At 43.7% G+C, this 19,686-nt stretch overlaps 1 protein-coding gene across 2 annotated transcripts in view; it reads left to right on the forward strand.

Annotated features, from left to right (window-relative positions):
• The first annotated feature begins 807 nt into the window (after nt 1-807).
• SEMA4F (ssemaphorin 4F) overlaps nt 808-19,686 on the forward strand; it is a 35,213-nt gene continuing 16,334 nt past the window's right edge. Inside the window, exons 1-4 of one of the 2 annotated variants that reach the window (XM_064268779.1) lie at nt 808-955; nt 3,162-3,313; nt 3,907-3,966; nt 9,075-9,168. In XM_064268779.1, coding sequence (XP_064124849.1) covers nt 808-955; nt 3,162-3,313; nt 3,907-3,966; nt 9,075-9,168 — 454 coding nt within the window. The remainder of the gene's footprint in view (nt 956-3,161; nt 3,314-3,906; nt 3,967-9,074; nt 9,169-19,686) is intronic. The other variant, XM_064268778.1, reaches the window with a different exon arrangement.

Raw genomic sequence — 19,686 nt, forward strand, 5'->3', positions numbered from 1 at the left:
TTTATTAATATATATATTTTTCTTTCTCTGAGTTCATGGTCTAAGATGCAGGTTGGGGGTGGAGGAAGTAAGGGCGGACCCGAGTGTGCCAATGAGTGGATCAGGACAGGTTCGACGTTTCAATAGGAAAAGGGTCACCTGCTTATGTTCTAGACCCACTAAACCACTTTTTCTCCTCTCAACTGTTTCTCATAGTAAAAACAGATTAAACAGCAAACATATATCACGTTGTGTTGCAATTATCTATTTGCAGTTATTTGTTTACATATCTGCCCCATTATACTGCGAACACTCTAAGTTCAGGGGCTGTGATTTTTTGTATCTTTAGTGTTTTGCGTTGTATCTGCCACATAGGGAGCCCTCATTAAATGCTTGCAGAAGGAATAATTATGAGAAACTTTGTGCGTATACCCATTTACCCACATATTTTCCCTATTAGTGCAGATCTGGGCATTTAAGTTTTTGGAGATGCCAGAGCCCACCTGCCACTTGAGGTCCTTAGAACTACACCTCCAGCCCAGGTTGGATGCAGAACTCCCACCTACACCTGGGTCTAACTCCGCCTCTACCTGGGTTGGGCTTCTCCTCTCCTCAGCGGCGTCTCCACGCAACCCCAATTGGCTGGAGAAGGAAAGCGGCCCGACCATTGGTCTCTTTTTGAGGGGGCGGAGCTGGGCTGCTTTTCCATCCCGCAGCCTCAGGCCGAGCCCGGCCGAGGAGAGCTGAGTGAAGCCGACGCTGGTGGCGCTGTGTCCGGGAGTGGAGGCGGCAGGGCGCGCCCCACCCGGCAGCCAGGCGGAGCCAAAGATGCCGGCCTTTGCCGTGCGGCCCCACCCGGGCCCTGGGCCGCCTCTCGCCTCGCCCTTCCCGCTGCTGCTGCTGCTGGCGGTGCTGAGCGGCCCGGTGTCCGGCCACGTTCCCCGTTCGGTGCCCAGGACCTCCCTTCCCATCTCCGGTAAGGCGCGGGCACCCTCGCCGTCAGCCCTTCGCGCCGCGCCCAGGCCCCCGCCCAGAGGTGCCCGTACCACCTGCTCTTCCGACTCGGGCGGCGGCACTCAGGACCATTCAGCGCGCGCGCGACACCCCCGCCGAGCAGTCCACACCGGGACGGGACCCCCACGCAATGTTCCTCCACCGCATCCCCGGCCCGGGCCTCGCGCCTTGGTGCCCACGACACGCCCTGGCTGCTCCTGCGCGGCCCCTTATTCTTAGAACCGCAGGAATGGAGCCCCTTACGGTAAAGACGCGGACACTGAGGCCCAGGAGGGGATGGGGGGTTGCTTGAGGTCTTCCATTTCGAAGTTTCCTCTCCCTTATTCCCCACTTCCCACTTTCTTGCACACACACCTGTGTCCAGTTTGGCGCCCATTCTATTCTCAAACCCATCGGTCTTCCATTTCATTCCAACCACCCATCCCTCCAATCCCCAGCTCAGCATTTTCGTGTGCCCACTTCTCACGTTTATCCCCTGTCATCAATTCTACCTCCCTCCAAGCCTTGCCCTGCTCACGGCCCTATCTCCCTAACTCGTTTTCCAGCCCCTCACATCTCTAACGCTAGCGCCCATCTTCCCTGATATCCAATCCATTAACCCTCCTAATTTCCTCAAGGTTCCCTCCTCCCTCTACCCATTCCCTACGTGGAATGTAGGAAGACCATTCAAGGAGTTGATTTAAAGTTTTGTTTAGATGATTTTTAATGTCTTCGAAAGGAAAGGGGGCCGGGAGACATGGCCCTTTCAAGACGTCGAAGGAGCCATGGATGCCACACATTAAAAGTGGTAATAGGAGTGATTCAGACTTCAAGGCTCTCTGCTGACGTGGGCATGAGTGGTCTTGGATCTTGTTTTCTTCTCAGAGGGCACTGACTCTTAGCACCTTGGGCAAAAAGAACTGGTACAGCGGAAAGTACAACCTGTTGGCCAAAAATCACCAGTGGTAATGTTAATTTAGAATCTAAACTTCATACCAGTAACACATAGGAGTGCTGTATGATCAGAGCCTAGGGTTTCATTTTGTTGTGCCGGAGTAATAGCCATAACATGGAGTTGAGATTGCCAGGTTGGGTCATGTCCAGAATCTGGACAGACCTAGGTGGCAAGATGAAGCAGAGTTGGGGGTAGGGCGGGAGGTTGGGCGATCCAGTGCTTATTCTAAGCATGAGAGAGTAGGCTGGCTGTAGCCTGGAGATGAGTGTGTGTGTGGGGGAGGATAGGTGGGTGGGACTCCATATATCACATCTAAGAATGAATGGCTGATGGCCCTCTATTGCCTTAAGGAAAGGAAAGATGAACAGATGAAGCAGGCAGAGTAGTGCTGTGTTGGTGCAGGGATAGGGTCTCTAGAGTCAGAGGTTGAGCTAAGAAGGTAAATTTGTGCTAATTTATTTTAATCTTTAAGCATATAAGAGTTCTGAATGCTGGTAGGTTTAGAATTGTTCAAAACAGAACATATGCATAAGGAAGGAAGAAAGGAACCATTTGTGAAGCATGTACTATGTGCTTGGTGCTTCTACATATGCTATCTCATTTAATTCTCTGAACAACCCTGGATGGTGGTATTCACAGATTAGGAAAGTGATGCTCAGAGAGGGCAAGTAGCTTACTCAAGATCATCCAGCTAGTAAGTGAAGAGCCACATTTAAACACAGACTGGTCTGTTTCCAAAGTACTTTTTTCCACTACACTCTCTACCTCTTTGAGTGGAATTGGGAAGGTGGTCAATATGTGGGGGAGAGAGGGAAGGTAGACTCTCAGTGTATTGGTAAAAAGAGTTTAAACACTTCCATTCTAAGTGAAAATAAATTATTATTAAGTAGTGATAAAAAAATGAAGTATAGCAGAGGAAAGTATTTGAACCTTTGGTAAGTATTTTCAAGTTATGTATCAGGTTGCTACAAATAGAAATTACAGACTTAATATTTATGCTGTTATTTTAATAAAAAGCATACTTGATGGGATTATGTGTTAAATATTCTGGACTTATCAGTTACCTGTGGGGAAGCTTAGCTGGTCAGCTGGTCCAAGCTCTATGTTTTCCCGGATGGCTGCTAAATAAACACCAGCTGGAAGAAACCAAAAATTGGCCTCTTTGGCTTTACCCTTGTGGACCCAACCCTTATGAAGTAACGGTTAATATCACTCTCATTTCTTTTCCTGCCAGAGGCTGACTCCTACCTCACCCGGTTTGCTGTCCCTCAGACATACAATTACTCTGTTCTCCTTGTGGATCCTGCTTCCCACACTCTTTATGTTGGCGCCCGGGACACCATCTTCGCTTTATCTCTGCCTTTCTCTGGGGAGAGCTCCCGCAGGGTGAGAGTTGAGAGTTGGGAGGACGCCAGACCCTAGAGCATGTGATTAGAGCCATGGTTATAGGATGTGTGTGTGTAGGAGTTTCATTGTAACTAACGGTGGTTGTGGGAGGGGGAGTATTGGTGAAAGTGAATAGGGGAGATGGCAGCTGAGGGTGTCAGCTAAGGGTGGTGGGGGTCATGGTGCCTGGGGAGGTTATGAGGGAGGGTCATGATGTTGGGGAGGAGGCCACAGTGACCAGATTTCAGGTGACAGCTGGCAGAGGAATGACTAGAATCACATCGCTGGGGCAGCAGCTTTCACCTTTTGTGACTACCCATTAGTAAGAAATACATTTTACATTGTGACCCAATAAACAAAGTGTGTACTGGAAAGAAATGTTTAACAGCATCTAATCTCCTGTGTGTGATACATTCTGATATATTGTGTTCTATTTCATTAAAAACTATGTTGGTCATGATTTCACTACTTATCAATGGGTGGGGACCTCCAGTTGAAAGAACAATGCACTAGGGGGTCTTTATCTCACCTTCCCTGACCTTGAGGGAGTTTGGGTGGGGATCTGAGGGGAACAATCACTCCTCCTTTTTCAGATTGACTGGATGGTGCCTGAGGCGCACAGACAGAACTGTAGGAAGAAAGGCAAGAAGGAGGTAGGTGTGAATCTGGGCCCTGTCCTGAGTGTCATTTGAGGCCTTGGTCCAGCTCTGACTCTGTCAGTCCCCTGCAGCGCCCCCATCCCATGGGCCTAGTCAGGGACTCTAACACCATGCCATCACTCATCATCTCTGATCCCAGAGCTGCATCTAACTGTCCTGACACTACCCAACCCTTTCTGCACTTGCTGCTTCTGATTCTCTCTAACCATCTCTGACCCCCAGGACGAATGTCACAATTTTGTCCAGATTCTCGCCATTGCCAATGCTTCTCACCTCCTCACTTGTGGCACCTTCGCTTTTGACCCGAAGTGCGGGGTTATTGTGAGTGACGGGGTGGGAAGAGAGGGAGAGGGAGCCTGCACCAGTGTGAGTTACTCGGGGATGGGGGCCAAGGGGGCGGGAAGGGCCTGCTGTGAGTGACCATGATGGGCGCATGCTTAGAGTAACTGTTGTGCATGATAAGCGTTGGGGTGGGGTGGGGGGGATGCCCTTACAGGGTGGAGCCTTTGCTTGCCACTGAGGGAGGGGCATAAAAGGGAGAAGGAGGGAGGTTATCTATCGAAGGTGAGGTATACAGGACGTAAAGGGAGCCATAGTGGGAGGGTGAAAGAAGTTAGGGATGTTGGCTGTGGTGGGGAGAGGATAAGTCCAGGAGAGGCTTACAGAGGCCAGGAACTCACATTTCCCTTGTCCTGTGTATGCTTTGTCCAAGCAGCATGGGTGCTTTTGTTAATCAGTATAGTCCATGCCTGTTTCTTCCTCCCATAGCATGTGACTATCCCTTTTCACCCTCCCCTACCTCTCCTGACGACCACATTTTCTTGTGGGCTGTGACTTTCTGCTCTCACGGCTTCTGAGATCACTGCCCACTAATGTAGTACTTGCTGGCCCCATACTCTGGATCTTGGCTTCACAGTGGGCACTCTGTCAACCACATTTTCTTCTGAATCTTCTTCCTTGCCTCTGAAGCTGTGGACATATCCACCCTCTGACCCAGGCAGGCTTGGGACATATATACCCCTAATCACATCTAGGGTAGTCATGGCTACATGGGTCCCTGGGACTGGTGACATCTCAGCAGGGGTCTTATCCTGTTTGAATCCTCAGCTTTTCCCATCGGTTGTCCAGTAGCCAGTCACTGGTTCTGACAGCACACATTTGTGCAAAGCCTCACGTGTCTTTGTGTCTAATGGCTTCCCTTTCTGATCCATAGAACAATAGGAGGGGGTGGAACCATCCCATCTTCTGGCCTTAATCCTTAACTGGAGAGCTTGACCTGACCCTTCTACAATCCCAGTAATCCTTGCCACCTGGATCTACAGCGTGTATCTCCAAATCCCTCTTTGCCACAGACCATCTTCACATCTCTGGCTTAGGATGCCATGATTATATTTGCTTGATTGCCCCAGTCAGTCCCTTTGGGTTACCTTTGGGGTTGGTTGGGCATATGTTGAGTCCTTTCTGCAATGTGGATGATAGATACTCTATCTAGGCATGGATAGCTCCCTTATTCTGGGGCTGGTGGCTAGAAAGTTTTCCAGTTCAGGGTGGTGATGAAAATCTTTGTATCTCATCTTGTGATTTTAAGAGTCTAGTTTTCTTTATGGAGCCCTGTTGGCACAATGGTTAAGAGCTCAGCTGCTAACCAAAAGGTCGGCAGTTTGAATCTACAAGCTGCTCCTTGGAAACTCTATGGGGCAGTTCTACTCTGTCCTATAGGGTTGCTATGAGTTGGAATCAACTTGATGACAACGGGTTTTTTTTTTTTTTGGCCTGCACAGGCTTGGGGAGCCCATAGGTGTGAATATCAGAGCAATGGCTTATCTACAATGAAATTGTTCCAAGTTAGTCTCTCAGTGCCTCTTATTCTTCCTTGTCTCTCAGAGATACAACCCTAGTGGTTGTCAAATAAGGTGTATTCTGGACATACTTATCAGGATTTCTGTGACTTGGACCTCTAGCCACTCTTGAAGAATGTCAGCAACGAAGACTGAAACTAGGGGATCTATATCCTAAGCTCCACAACTTCAGTGCTCTCTCCCTCTCTGGAGGGTACCTGGTTAGCTTGTGAAATGAAGGGCTGTTCTTTTGTCAAGGCTTATTTGTAGGAGAATATTGAACATAGCCCTGAAGAAGTCACCAGTGTTAACCCTGAGTCTGCTTTGTAGACTTTCTGAACATTCTCTTCTGCCTTTATCTGTCTTATCCTGCTTCCTGGCAACCCCAGTGTGCTTGACCAAGTTCTTGCCTTTTCTTTAGTGCTGAATCTCTTATGACCCAGACTGATGACTTGAGGCTACATAACCCTTATCTCAGAGCTTTGACTTGCTGATCCAGATACAACAACTTGCTCAGAGATGACTATGGAGAAATGAAGACTTACAAAGGAAATTCAAATGCCAGACCCACCAGCTCCAACAATGTGGAACGCTGCCCTTCAGTAACAGTTCATTGGACATTGGAAGAAAATATTTTGTTTTTTGAAGTAACTCCTCAACAGTTAGTAGAGAAAAATGTTGAACTTCTAACAACAAGAACAACAGCGAAGATGATGACAAAAAGAATCCCCATTCAACTGAGTATCTGTTCTGTCTTGAACTTGGTACTAAGCACACTGCATTCATGATTGAGTTTAATTCTCATCAGTATATCATGATATTTAGGTATTTATTTATACCTTACCGGTAAGGAAAGTGAAATTCAGAGAGGTTAGGTACCATGTCTAAGATTGTATAGCTAGCAGAGGGAGAGCCAAGATTCAAATTCAGATTTTTTTGGCTCTGCTCCTGTGTTTGGTCCAGCCTGCAGCCCAGAAGAGCTCATTTGGCTTCATTTTCTTGTCTTAAACCTGCTTCATGTTAACAAGGACCATCTTTGTTTTTCTGACCACCTCGTATGTCTTGTACCCTTCTTGGCCAAGGCCAAAAGACAGGTTCCATCCCCACAGCTCACTGAGAGCCTTCCTACCCAGCTCTGACTTTCAGCTTGAGGGACTTGCCTTCACCATAACTGGTTTTGAGAGACTATGCTGATTGAAACAATGATGATACAATGAAGAATTTCACCAGATAGAGAATATAGTGGGATGGCCTTGCCTCTTTCAGACCCTAATTAAATACGATAATCATAACCTATCTAGTTAATATAAGGCTCACTTTCTCAAAGGTTATAAACCTGGATGACTCGATGATGATACTTGGGGAAACTGGAAGAGGACTAGTTTGAGTTTTAAGGGGCTGTTAGATGATCTCTGTGAGGAAGTGTAGCAGTCAATTGAAAATATGGCTAGGGTTTGGAAGAGGAACTCCCAGACTTTGGGGAATCATATGTATAGAAGATCTGGCTGGAAATGTAAGAATGAATGAGATCTTTGAGGGTTATGTGAAAAGGATCCTTAGGATACATGTTTAGGGGTGAGAAGAAGAGAAATGACCGAAGGAGACAGATAAACAACAATTAGATAGGAAGAGGGACTCTAGGAGTGTCGCATTTTAAGGGAGTCAGGAATGGAGTATACCATGGAAGAGAGTGAGTCAAAATATTAAATTGTGCATAAAGATTAAAGAGAATGAGAACTGAGAAAAGCTCATCCTTTTAGTCCTTGGTAAAATATAAGGGAGTAGTTTTAGGCATAGAGATGGAATAACAGGTGATCTGATTTGGGTAGAACAGAATTCAGTTTGAGAAGTCGCAGAAAATAAGTAGGTTGGTCCAAAGAGTTTTTACTCCAGCCAATGGTGAGTCATTTTGTTACTCTCTTCCTGAAAAATGTATCATCAAGTTAGTGACTGATACTCTAGGCATACTGATCTGGGGTGGATATGTAGAATAAATTGGAGGTGGGACTAGATAGTATAGAGAAAAAGAGGTTATTGCAGTAGTTTAAGTGAGGGTTAAGAAGGGCAGCAGCAGGTATTCATCCCATCTCCAAAGGACCTGAACATCTTAGTAATCTCTCACCAAATTGTCATCTTTCTCCTTAGGCTAGACTATTTCCACTGCCACAGAGGTAAGATACTTGTGCCTCTGGGTTATTCCATTCCAGTGGACTCTCTTGACTCATTATTCCCTTTATGGAGACTCAGATCACATCTGATTCTAGCAGGTTGCCTTCAAGGCTCTTAGTAAAATAAAATCTTGCTTGCTATCTGCAGTAAATAGATGAGCAATGAGAATGGGCCAGTAGTATGCTCAGGGGATATATGTTATGTTGCTAGTCCAACTGCTATCAGAGTACTTAGGCTCCAGCCAGACCATATGTTTGTCCTATTTGTGATTTAGAGATATGATGCCTGACACTTCCATGCCATGACTTTGACTTCCAACCAGCCACGGTTAATTTCCCTCTCAGACCTAGGTTGAAATCATCCCTGATATCCATTTTAGATGTTATCTTGAAGCCTCTCAGTGCTGGATGCTAGGTTAAGTTAACTATACCCCTTGTACCCTATTCAGGTCACTGTCCCTGGGTGAGGAGGCCCTTACCTACCAAAACTTCACATTCTGACCTGAACCTTAGGTCATTCTTCACTGACTTTGCAGATCCCCTCCTTCCCTTGGATGTATCCTTGACTTTGGACCTGTCTCTCATCCTTGGGGTGGGAGTAGGGGGAGGATGGCCCTTCTTTATCTAGGCCCCTGGACTTCAGAGCATTCTATATCAGGCTGCATTCTTCTTGACCCTCCCCAAGCGCTCCAGTCCTCAGGAGGCCTACTTGCTTCCCTGGTCCTCCTTGTCCTGTCCCACATCCTACAGCCAGTTATAAAACCCACAGTTCTCCAGTGTTTCAGAGGAAAGAGCTACCTGTCTGCCTCTTAGTGTCTTATAAGGCCTTCCTAGGTGTTCTTTCATCAGGGCACGTGGGCTTTGGATACTAGGGGCATTGAGGGAAGAGAAACTGATGAAAAGAGTGGTGGCAGAGATGGGCAATGCAGGCACAGGTAGGGGTGGTCAGGAATAGTAGACTGGGAATATGGGTGTGGTAGGGGGGCAATAGGAGATGAATGGGGAATTGGGCTTTCCCTTCATGTGACCATCTTTGTAATTCTCACCATGAATCTTCCCTTTGACCCCTAAACCAATTGCACCCTTCTGGTCTTAGGATGTGTCCAGTTTCCGGCAGGTTGAAAGACTTGAGAGTGGCCGGGGGAAATGTCCTTTTGAGCCAGCTCAGCGGTCAGCAGCTGTAATGGCTGGTGAGTGGGGGGGGGAGACAAGAACCTGTGACTTCTTTCTGTATTGCATCCTCTCCGACCCTACTGTTGGAATTTCTGCATCCTTTCTTTACTTTTCTCAGAATGTTTATAATTCCCATGTTTCTTAGTAGCCTTTTCTGTCCTTCCCAGTGTACCTGTGACCTCCCGCTTTTCCCTGCAGTGTTCTTTCTCCAAGGCTTTCTCTAGATGGTGTGTCCTCTCGCACACCTAGTGTGAATGCCTCCTCTGGTAACCTCATTTTCTTTTCTCATTGTGTTTATTTTTTCTGTGTACAAGGGAAATCCTCTACAATGCATGTTGCAATATATTTGGAAAAAGTATAAAGAAGAACATAAAAATCTACAACACTGTCCAAAAGAACTTTGTGCGGCAATGGAAACATCCTAGATCTGTGCTGTCCAGTACCACAGCCACTAGCTACGTGTGGCTTTCGAACCCTTGAAATGTGACTAGTGAGACGGAGGAATGGAATTTTTAAACTGTGATTCATTTAAATTTTAATGCAAATTGCTACATGCGTCTAGTGTCTACCATATTAATGCAGTACTTCCTTCTAGCCTGTTTTTCTGTATGGGCATGTACCCATGTATACTCACACACATATATTTTGCTGGCCAATCCTTGGTTGCTCAGGGAAATCTTTAATGATTATTAAATGAATCCCTACTGTTATTTGTTTATTTTTGAACACTGTATGTACAGTGGAAACCCTGGTGGTGTAGTGGTTAAGTGCTATAGCTGCTAACCAAGAGGTCAGCAGTTCAAATTCACCAGGCACTCCTTGGAAACTCTACGGGACAGTTCTACTCTGTCCTGTAGGGTCGCTATGAGTCGGTAATTGACTCGACGGCAGTGGGTTTTGGATATATACAGTTGCTCAAGTGTGGAGTGTTTTTGTCACAAATAATGCCGAAATCTCTTCTGGAGAATAACTCTCTTAGTTCTTTGTCGATCACAAAGTGAGTTGTTTGTGGGCCACATAGCCTCTCTTTTAGGTCAGACCACCTCACACATACCCTCCAAATTCAAGTGAAAGCTCAGGTATTTTCTCACAATAGTGAAAAACAAGCAGACTAAGGGAAAATTTATGTGCATGTACACGTGTATAGAACTTTTAAATTCCATGGTGTACTGATAAAATTTTGTATTTTTTCATGTAACTTTATATCATAGGCATTTTCTATAAAATTTAAAGATTCTTTGTAAATACTTTTTAATATCGTGTTACTCATCCTGTAAAAAAAAAAAAATAATTAAGCAATTCCAAAGTTTATTTTTGAGTTTATTTAGTTTACTGCACAGTTTTTGCTTTTATCCAGAATGCTGCATTGAAGCTTTTGTACATAAGTTTTTCTCTTTATTTTTTATTGTACTGTAGATGAAGGTTTACAGAGTAAATTAGTTTCTCATTAAACAATTAATACACATATTGTTTCGTGGTATTAGTTGCTAAAAAAATGCTAGCCATGTCAAAACTCTCCTCTTCTCGACCTTGGGTTCCCCTTTACCAGCTTTCCTGCCCCCTCCTGTCTTCTTGTCCTTGCTCCTGAGCTCGTGTGCCCATTTAGTCTCGTTTTGTTTTATGGCCTGTCTAATCTTTGGCTGAAGGGTGAACCTCAGGAATGACTTTAGTACTGAGTTAAAAGGGTGTCTGGGATTTTTTCCTTATTTTACGTTGTCTTCTTCAGATCCCTGGAAATGGATTACTATATCAACGGGTGTGAACATTTTACAGCTCGTTATGTGTTGCTAATTGAATTTTTAGAAAGGGTGTATCAGTTTACACCCAAAACTGATGATGAATGAGAATTTTTTTTCTCAGAATTTATGTCGTTTAAAAAATCTTTGCTAATTGGAGACTAAAAATGGCACCTTGTTTTAATTTGTGTTTCTTTGAATATTAGTGAAGTTGAACATTCTTCATGTTGTAGTACTTATTTTTATTTCTTTTTTGATAAATTCTCTGCCCATGTTCTTGGAGAGGTTATTAGGTATAGCATGTTAGTGTTGCAGTCTACGTGTCTTTTCCTTTGTGATTATTTCTTTCTAAACCTAACCCTTCCTCATTTAGAGAGCAGATATAAAATTTCTTCTTACAATTTTTTTTCCCGTAAACATTTAACTCTTTGATCTGTTTGGAAGTTGTTTTGGTGAATTGTACGAGATGGGGATCTAAATTAAAAAATTTCCTGACTAGCTAGTCAGTAACTTAGCATTATTCATCAGACCTTTCTCTTTCTTCACTGACAAATGCTTCTTCCTTAATCATAAAGGATCCATGGTGGTGTAGTGGTTAAGGGGTTGGCTGCTAACCAAAAGGTCGGCAGTTCAAATCCACCAGTCACCCCTTGGAAAACCTTTGGGTGGTTTTACACTGTCCTCTAGGGTCGCTATGAGTCAGAATCGACTTGAACGTGGTGGGCTTTTTTTTTTTGGTTTTGGTTTATTGTAAAATTAATTCTTACCTATACTTTTGGGTAGTATTTTAGGAACAACAAAAATTGGGACACAAGGTTTAACAATTAATTTTTTTCCTTGTGTATGACTTTATAGGAAAAGTCTTAAAATCTATAAAAATTAAACCACTCTTTAGTCACACAGTTAATGAATCACCTTTTCCAAAAAATAATAAAACAACGTAAAAGTTTTTGGAAATGAGCATAGAGGTTATCATTTTTATCGTTTATCTGTTGAAATTGATGAGACCTTACTTATACTTACACATATTTGAATAAAAGTTTAGTCAATAGATAATTTTTCTTGGCTTTTTATCAAGTGTCTTTGGCAAAACTCTGAGCTGGCCATTGGAATCCTTAAGACAGATTTCTCAGTTTTAGTACTTGTGAATGTCTTTTGATTCCACAAAGTTGTTAATCAACAAAAATGATCAATTGCAACATTCTAAGACTATCATTTAACATACTTTCTTGGTTTAAAGTAGTAATCTTTAAGCACATGTGACCGTCAGTAATTTCTCTGTTCTGTTCAGCAAGCAAATTCACATTGGGATGTGGTTTAAGAACACAAATTTCACAAATAAAATTTTTGTATAACAGAGAGGAGAACGTTTCAAAAAGATTTCAAGTCCTTTTTTTTTCCTTCCCAGAAACCCAGTGCCGTCAAGTCGATTCAGACTCATAGCGACCCTATAGGACAGAGTAGAACTGCCCCATAGAGTTTCCAAGGAACGCCTGGCGGATTTGAACTGCTGACCCTTTGGTTAGCAGCCATAGCACTTAACCACTACGCCACGAGGATTTCCTTTTTTACCTTCAGATAGTGAAATTCAGAGTGACCTTTCATCTGTGAATTGACAGAAGTGATGGGAATTCACTTTGTCATGGTTTAGAATGGCTAGCTTCAGATAGTTAACTAGAACCTCCCCGTCTCTTGCTGTCCCAGATCCTAATCAGTCCACACCAAATATTATAAATTTTCTTCTGAAGTTCTGACTTTCCTGAGCTACAATTTAAGCTTTTTCTTGGACTGACATAAGTGCTGGTATTTACTTGGGGCTATCCTTGTTGATCCATTATGCCCAGCTGCCCCTGTGTTTTGAAAATAGCAGTACAGAAAATAGCGGTAATATTATATAAGAACTGGAACCCAAATTCCGAGTTAGAGTCTATGAAAATTTTCTTCAGGGTAATTCTGAAATAAAAAAAAAAGCTTTTATGAAGGAGGTATTATTAGGATTTGATAGTGGGGATATTAGTCCCATGGAAATCCTTTTACATACATTTTTATATAAATCTTTTATGTAAATCAAGTCAATTGCATAAGAGTCAATCCAAAAATTGAGTGGGACCTAATTGACTGGGAATTGCTGGGTCAAAGGGTATAAAGACTTTTATGGGGCTTGATGGATTTGACCACATTGACCTCCAGTCAGTCCCACCAGCAATGCAGTAGAGGGCCTGTTTCATCGCATCCTTGCCAATCTCAAGGAATACAGTTAATATGCAAGCAAACAATGACCTCCTCCAAAGTCCAATTTGATTTGTGTTTTGATATGCATTTCTGTTAGTGAGGTTGAACTGCTCTTCATATGTTTATTGGTACTTGTATTTCTTTTGGGAAAAGCTGCAGAAATCTTGTCTTCAAATATGAAGCACTTAGATAAAATCAATGAAATTTTCTCAGTGTCTGTATTTGTACTATTCAAATTTGGAAAAAGCTGACTGTTTTGACAGTAACTTTCTCATTAGCCTGAAGAACATTGGCGACTGTGTCTCTGTCTCTTTTATGGGTTCTTTGTCTTCTGCTCATCTTTTAGATTTTGGGGTTTCTTAGGCTTCCACCCAAGATCTTCATCTCATTCTGTGTGCTTACCCTAGAGATCTCAACCAGCCCTGTGGCTTCTGTTTTCACCTGTATTCTGTTACCTCCCAAATCTGTATGGCCTCCCAGACCTTATCTGGAGCTAGAGACCAAACATCCATCTGCCTTCCAGATATCTCCGCTTGGAAGTTCCACCAGCATCTCAAAATTAGCATGTCCCAAGCTCATCATCTTCACTCACCTCCCCAAACCTGCCCCCCCGCCAGTGCCCCCTGTCTGAGTGAATGGCGCCATTGCCATCGAGGCACCCAAGCTAGAGTAGCAGCAGTCAGTTGTCTTTGGTCCTCCCTACCACCTCCTGTAATGAGACTTTTATGAAGAAGAGCAGGGAAGGAGGGAGCTTTGGCCTTTCTCTTTAGAAACCCATCCTGGGCTGTTTTCTTCTCCTGTTGGCCTCATTACATCTTTTGATTACCGCATCTGCCAAAATAGCACTCACTGCACATTGGGTGCTCCCAGCATTTTGGAGCCCAGCCTACCTCATAAATCTGTGCATGCCTGACCCAAGACTGACATTCATACACTTAAATAAGGTAGTTTTAGAAGAAGTCCTGTATGACCAGCAGAGGAAAACGTAAACACTGCATCTCTAACTATCTAATTATGCTTCTTAAGAGGCTGTTAAGATAAAAAAAAGTATTGAGCTGGCCCAATCCTTAGATAAGGAAATGGAGACGTTAGGGTTGGAACTGTCTATCTGAAAGGCATCTAACTGTGAGAAGGGAGTGGAGGAAGAAAGGCCAGGGCATATTTAAAATCTTGTTTCTAAAACTAATGAACAGGATATTCTTGTTATAAACCTTCTCATTTTGACACCAGAGTGAAAACTTGAAATCCCCAGAGTTTATGTATACTCCTCACTGGTATGATACCCTTCCTGGCTGGCACTGTGGTGTTGCTAACGTTTGGAAAGAGCCCTGGTGGCACAATGGCTCAATGCTCAGCTGCTAACTGAAAGGTTGGCAGTTCGTACCCACCCATCGGCTCTGTAGGAGAAAGACCTGGTAGTCTGCTCCCGTAAAGATAACAGCCTAGAAAATGCTGTGGGGCAGTTCTACTTTGTCACATGAGGTTGCTGTGAGAATCCACTCGATGGCACTTAATAACAACACATTTGGGAAGCCTGTGTTCTCAGGCTTTACATCTCGGCAAGTAGGGATCCATTTTCATACATAATTGTGATTTTTCTTTGTTTGTGGTTTTTAATCCATTGGGTTTATTTATTTATTTTTTGATATTTCCAAAATGAAAATATCTTAATTTTTCAGGTTATAAAATTGAGATGCTGACTACAAGGAACGTTCAGTGAATACAAAAAAGTGTAAGGGAGGAAATAAAAATCACTTGTAATTCCACTAGTCAGAGGCAAACATCATTAACACTGCTCAGTAACTCCTTAGCACTGCGGGGATCGCCCTCCATCGTTCGCCAGATGCGTATTTTAGTGTTTCCTGACTTCACCCATTCAGCAATAATTTGCCAAACAACTGCACTTTCAGGGGTGTTTTATTAGATAGACAGTACAGCAGAGTATTTGGCACTGAGACTGTCCTTGAGACTCTAGGGAGTGTGGTGGTCCTGTGCCCCCCCGCCCCAAGCACCTGTCTTCGTGCCTGTGATGCTGACTGTGCCTTCTCCAGTGTGTGAAAGGAAGGCTTGTTACAAGCCCCTTCTTACACTGGGAACATTTGGAGCCTTTCTACTTCCTCCCAAAGCTCTCACCCATCCTGCTGTCCCCCAGTGTCTGTGACCCTCTGTGAGTCCACTCTGAGTGACCGTGCTCTCTTCAGCATTTCTAGACTCCGTGTTGCTGACCTCCCCATTGATCCCTTAGTAAGTTTTGGAACCCTTCACCTCCATCTACGACCAGGTCCTTGCGTGGTATCTCTGGTCCTTTACTCTTTTCAGAATGTTTATGATTGTTTCCCCCATACCCTACACAACAAGTCATGCCCCACGATATTCATGACTGCCCCCTCCCCCAAACCTCCCTCCGTTCTCAGGCTTTCTATGACACAGCTTCTGCCCGAGTTTTGGTTTTAGAATGTTTTCTCTTAGGGGAAATATTCAATACAACTCTGGCCCATGTATCAACTTTTTTTTTACTTTGGGGAGTAAAATGATGATTGACCTATTTGTTACTCTGTTTGTTGCCAGGACTGATGACCAGTATCCCTGTTTTTCTCCCTCCTGAAATCCTCAGAAAGGAAATGAGAAGGCATTTTATAGGGTATTTCCCCCTTCCTTATGGCAACAAATCAAGCAGTGCAACTACCATGCATTGAATGTCGACTATCTGCCAGGTACTAGCTGGGGCTCTGTACTTGTTACTCATTTAGCCCTCAGCACCAGTCTGGAAAGTGGTATTATCCTCATTCTACATTTGAGGAACTTGAGGCTTAAGAAGGTTAATTTGCCTGAGATCATACTGCTAATAAGTAGGGTCTAATCCCAAGACTGCCTGGCTCCAAAACTCTTGGATTCTTCTCACAATCTCAAATGATAGTCTCCCTTCCCCACCTCAAAGGGGGTTTCTAGCCCTCACTGCTATCCTCAGAGGGCTTTTGCTCTGCCTAAAGTGTTTTTTAATGCTGGTTATCTTTGCAGAGCCTGAGACATGCAGCTTCTGTCTCGCATCTGTGATCCCAAGATGATCGTGCTTCCCTCTAAGTAGCCCGACCCTCTCTTGCTTCCTCCAAGTGTACGTGAGCCCCACCATGGTTCCTGCTAGGATTTCCAGGCATTGGCTTCCAGTACACTTGCTTTTCTCGGTTCTTGATCTTCTCGTTGCCTTCAGTAGCTCCTCCCTGTTAATGGTGGCATTCATTAGGGCTTTCTATCGCTCACCTTTCTTTCCGCTTCAGGTGATGACTTAAACATGATGTGTAATACTCCCAGATGACCAACTCTGACCCTGTTTCCTAGGCCCTTCTGTTTAATTGCCTTCCAGTATCTCTGACTAGATGTTCTGAAGGCCCTTCAACCTTAGTGTGTCCAGCTATACTTCCTCTTCAACTACTGCCTTTATGGATCTTCTAGTATTTCTTGACTTTGTTAAGAATACCACCATCTACTCAATCTTAGCTAGAAACTTTAGGGATGTTTTTCTTACTATATTCTTTGACATCTCAGAGTCGATTGATTTTCAAACCTTGTTCACTAATTCTACCTCAGAAATATCTCCCGAATCCAGCCTCTTTATTCCTTCTGTGTTTGCTGTAGATCAGGCCCTCTACTCTCGCCTGGACTGTGTAAATGGTCTTTTAACTAGCATTATCTTCTTTTATTTTAAGTAATATTTTATTGAGCTTTTGGTGAAAGTTTACACAGCAAGTTAGGTTCCCATTTAACAGTTTCCACGCACATTGTTCGGTGATATTCTCTTTAATTGTGTCCTGTTTGTTCCCATTCCAGTAACTCTAGTTTCCATTCCCCCTGTTTTCTCATCTTTGCTTTTGAGTAATTTGTTGACCTTTTGGTCTCATACCGATGGTTTTTAAGTAGGGCACTGATCTTATGGGTAATATCCTTTATTTTGTGTGCCACTCTGCTATTTCACTAAAAGGTGATCTAAGGGGATAGGCTCGGTTCTAGGTTTAAAAAGCGTCTCAGGGCGATAGTCTCGGGGAGTCCTCTGTTCGCTACTATTCCAGGTTGTCAGGCTTTTCTTTTTTTTTTTAAAATAAGAATCTGAGTTATGCTCCATATTTTTCTCCCATTCTATCCAGGAGCAACTATTGTGACACCAGTCAGAACGCTCAGTGGTGGTAGCTGGGGACCGTCTGGCTCTTCTGGTCACAGGGTAGATGAGGTTGTGACCCGTGTAGTCTAGTTTCTTCTCTGAGCTTTTGGTTAACTTCTTACTGTTTGGCTCCTGGTGAGTAGAGACCTGTAGTTGTGTCTTAGATGGCCACTTGCAAGCTTTTAAGACCTCAGATGCTACTCACCAAAGTAGAATGTAGCACATTTTCTTTATGAACTATGTTATGCCAACTGACCTAGATGTCCCCCAAGACCATAGTCCCCAGCCCTCAGCCCCAGTAACTTGGTCCCTCAAGGTGTTTGGATATGTCTACGAAGCTTCTGTGACTTTGCCTTGGTCAGGTTGTGCTGACTTCCCCTATATTGTGTGTTGTCTATCCCTTCGCCAAAGTTAACACTTGTCATTTATTTATTTTATTTTTTTACTCTCTAGGTAGTGATTTTCCCTCTTTACCCCTTCCCTCCCTTGTAACCATCAAAGATTGTTGTTTTCTGTAGTGCCATTTTGTGACTGACTTATTTCACTCAGCATAAGGTCTTCCAGATTCATCCATGTTGTGAGATATTTTTCAGATTCATCATTGTTCTTCATTGTGCAGTATTCCATTGTGTGTATGTATCATAATTTATCCATTCATCTGGTTTTAGGTACTTAGATTGTTTCCATTTTTTGTTATTGTGAATAATGCTGCGATGAACATGGGTGTGCATGTATATTCGTGTGACAGCTCTTATTTCTCTAGAACTTATTCCTAGGAGTGGGGTTGCTAGATCATATAGTATTTCTATTTATAGCTTTTTAAGGAGGCAGCATGTTATTTTCTGTAGTAGTTGTACCATTTCGCCTTTTCACCAGCAGTGCATAAGAGTTGCAGTCTTCTTGCAACCTCTCCAACATTTGTTATTTTCTGTTTTTTTTTTTTTTAGTGCCAATAATGTTGGGGTGAGATGGTATCTCATGGTAGTCTTGATTTGCTTTCACTAGTGGATAAAGATCTCTAGCTTTTCCTCATGTGTCTGTTAGCTGCCTGAATGTCTTCTTTAGTGAATTATCTGTTCATATCTTTTGCCCATTTTTTAAATTGGATTATTTGTCTTTTTGTCATTGAAGTATTCCATAGATTTTAGAGATTAGACCCTTGTCAATATGTCATAGCCAGTATTTTTTTTCCCAGTCTGTAGGTTCTCTTTTTCCTCTTTTGGTGAAGTCTTTTGATGAGTATAAGTGTTTAATTTTCCAGAGCTCCCAGTTATCTAGTTTATCTTCTGGTGTTTGTGCATTGTTAGTTCTGGTTTGTATTGAATTTATCGGATGTATTAGGGCTCCTAGCATTGTTTCTAAATTTTCTTCTTTGATCTTTATTGTTTTAGGTTTAGGTCTTTGATCCATTTTGAGTTAGTTTTGTGTATGGTTGTCTGATTGCCTTTATTAGCCGTTTGCTGGAGCCATTTTGTCCCACTTTTTTAAATATGTTTTGATACTGTCTGCTGTCTCTGAGACATTAAGCTATTATTTTCTTTCTTTATTTATTGTATGTTTGTTTCATCCTGCTTTTTTGTTTTGTTTTGATATGTCAGGTTGGGTGGGCCAGGAGTGCTTTGCTGCTTGCTGGTCTGTGGGCGCAAAAGCTGTCACCACCTTGTCTGGATGGCCAGGGGAGCAGCAGGCAGGGTGAGCCCATTTCTCTGTACACTGATTTGGCAAGGTGGCAGAGGGTGGTCTGGGCAGGCACTGTATGCCCCCTGATTTTGGTTCACCTGTGGAGGTTTGGTGGGAAAGGGGGGAGGTAGTGTATGGAGTTAGGTGGGAAGGAGAAAGGAAAGGAAGAAAGGGAAAAAAGAAAAACAAACAAACAAAAATGGCTCAGTAGGAGCCGGCAGGTGGGGACAGGGCAGAGGGGAGGGGGCCAGTGGGAAGAGAGGGGAGGTGATGTACAGGGCTGGGTATGAGTGAGAAAGAAAACACAGAAGAGAAAGAAAAAAAAAAAAGGCTGCACAGTGGGACTTGGCATGTTGGGGTAAGGGTGGATCTGGGGCAGCAGTGGGCCCATGACTCTCTAGCCACGATGGCATGGCAGTGGTTCGGCAGGAGGTAGGGGGAGTTGGGTCTGGGTGAGAGAGAGAAAGGGAAAAAAGAAAAATAAACTAAGATAAAATTGTAGTGTGGCAGGAACCAAGGACTAAGGGAAGGGGAGACCTGGTGTCCAGTGGGAAGACAGGGTGACGTATGGGGCCAGGTGGAAGGGAGAAGTAAAAGACAGAAGAGAAAGAAAGAAAAAGAGAAAGAAAAATAGTGGTGTGGGGGAGCCCGTAGTTGGGGGTGGGGTACACCCGGGGCAGTAGTATGCCAGTGGCTCTCTTGCTGCAATGACATGGCTGGGATTCAGTGGTGGC

The sequence above is a fragment of the Loxodonta africana genome, chromosome 15, assembly GCF_030014295.1.
Source record: "Loxodonta africana isolate mLoxAfr1 chromosome 15, mLoxAfr1.hap2, whole genome shotgun sequence".
In the NCBI taxonomy this organism is placed as follows: Eukaryota; Metazoa; Chordata; class Mammalia; order Proboscidea; family Elephantidae; genus Loxodonta; species Loxodonta africana.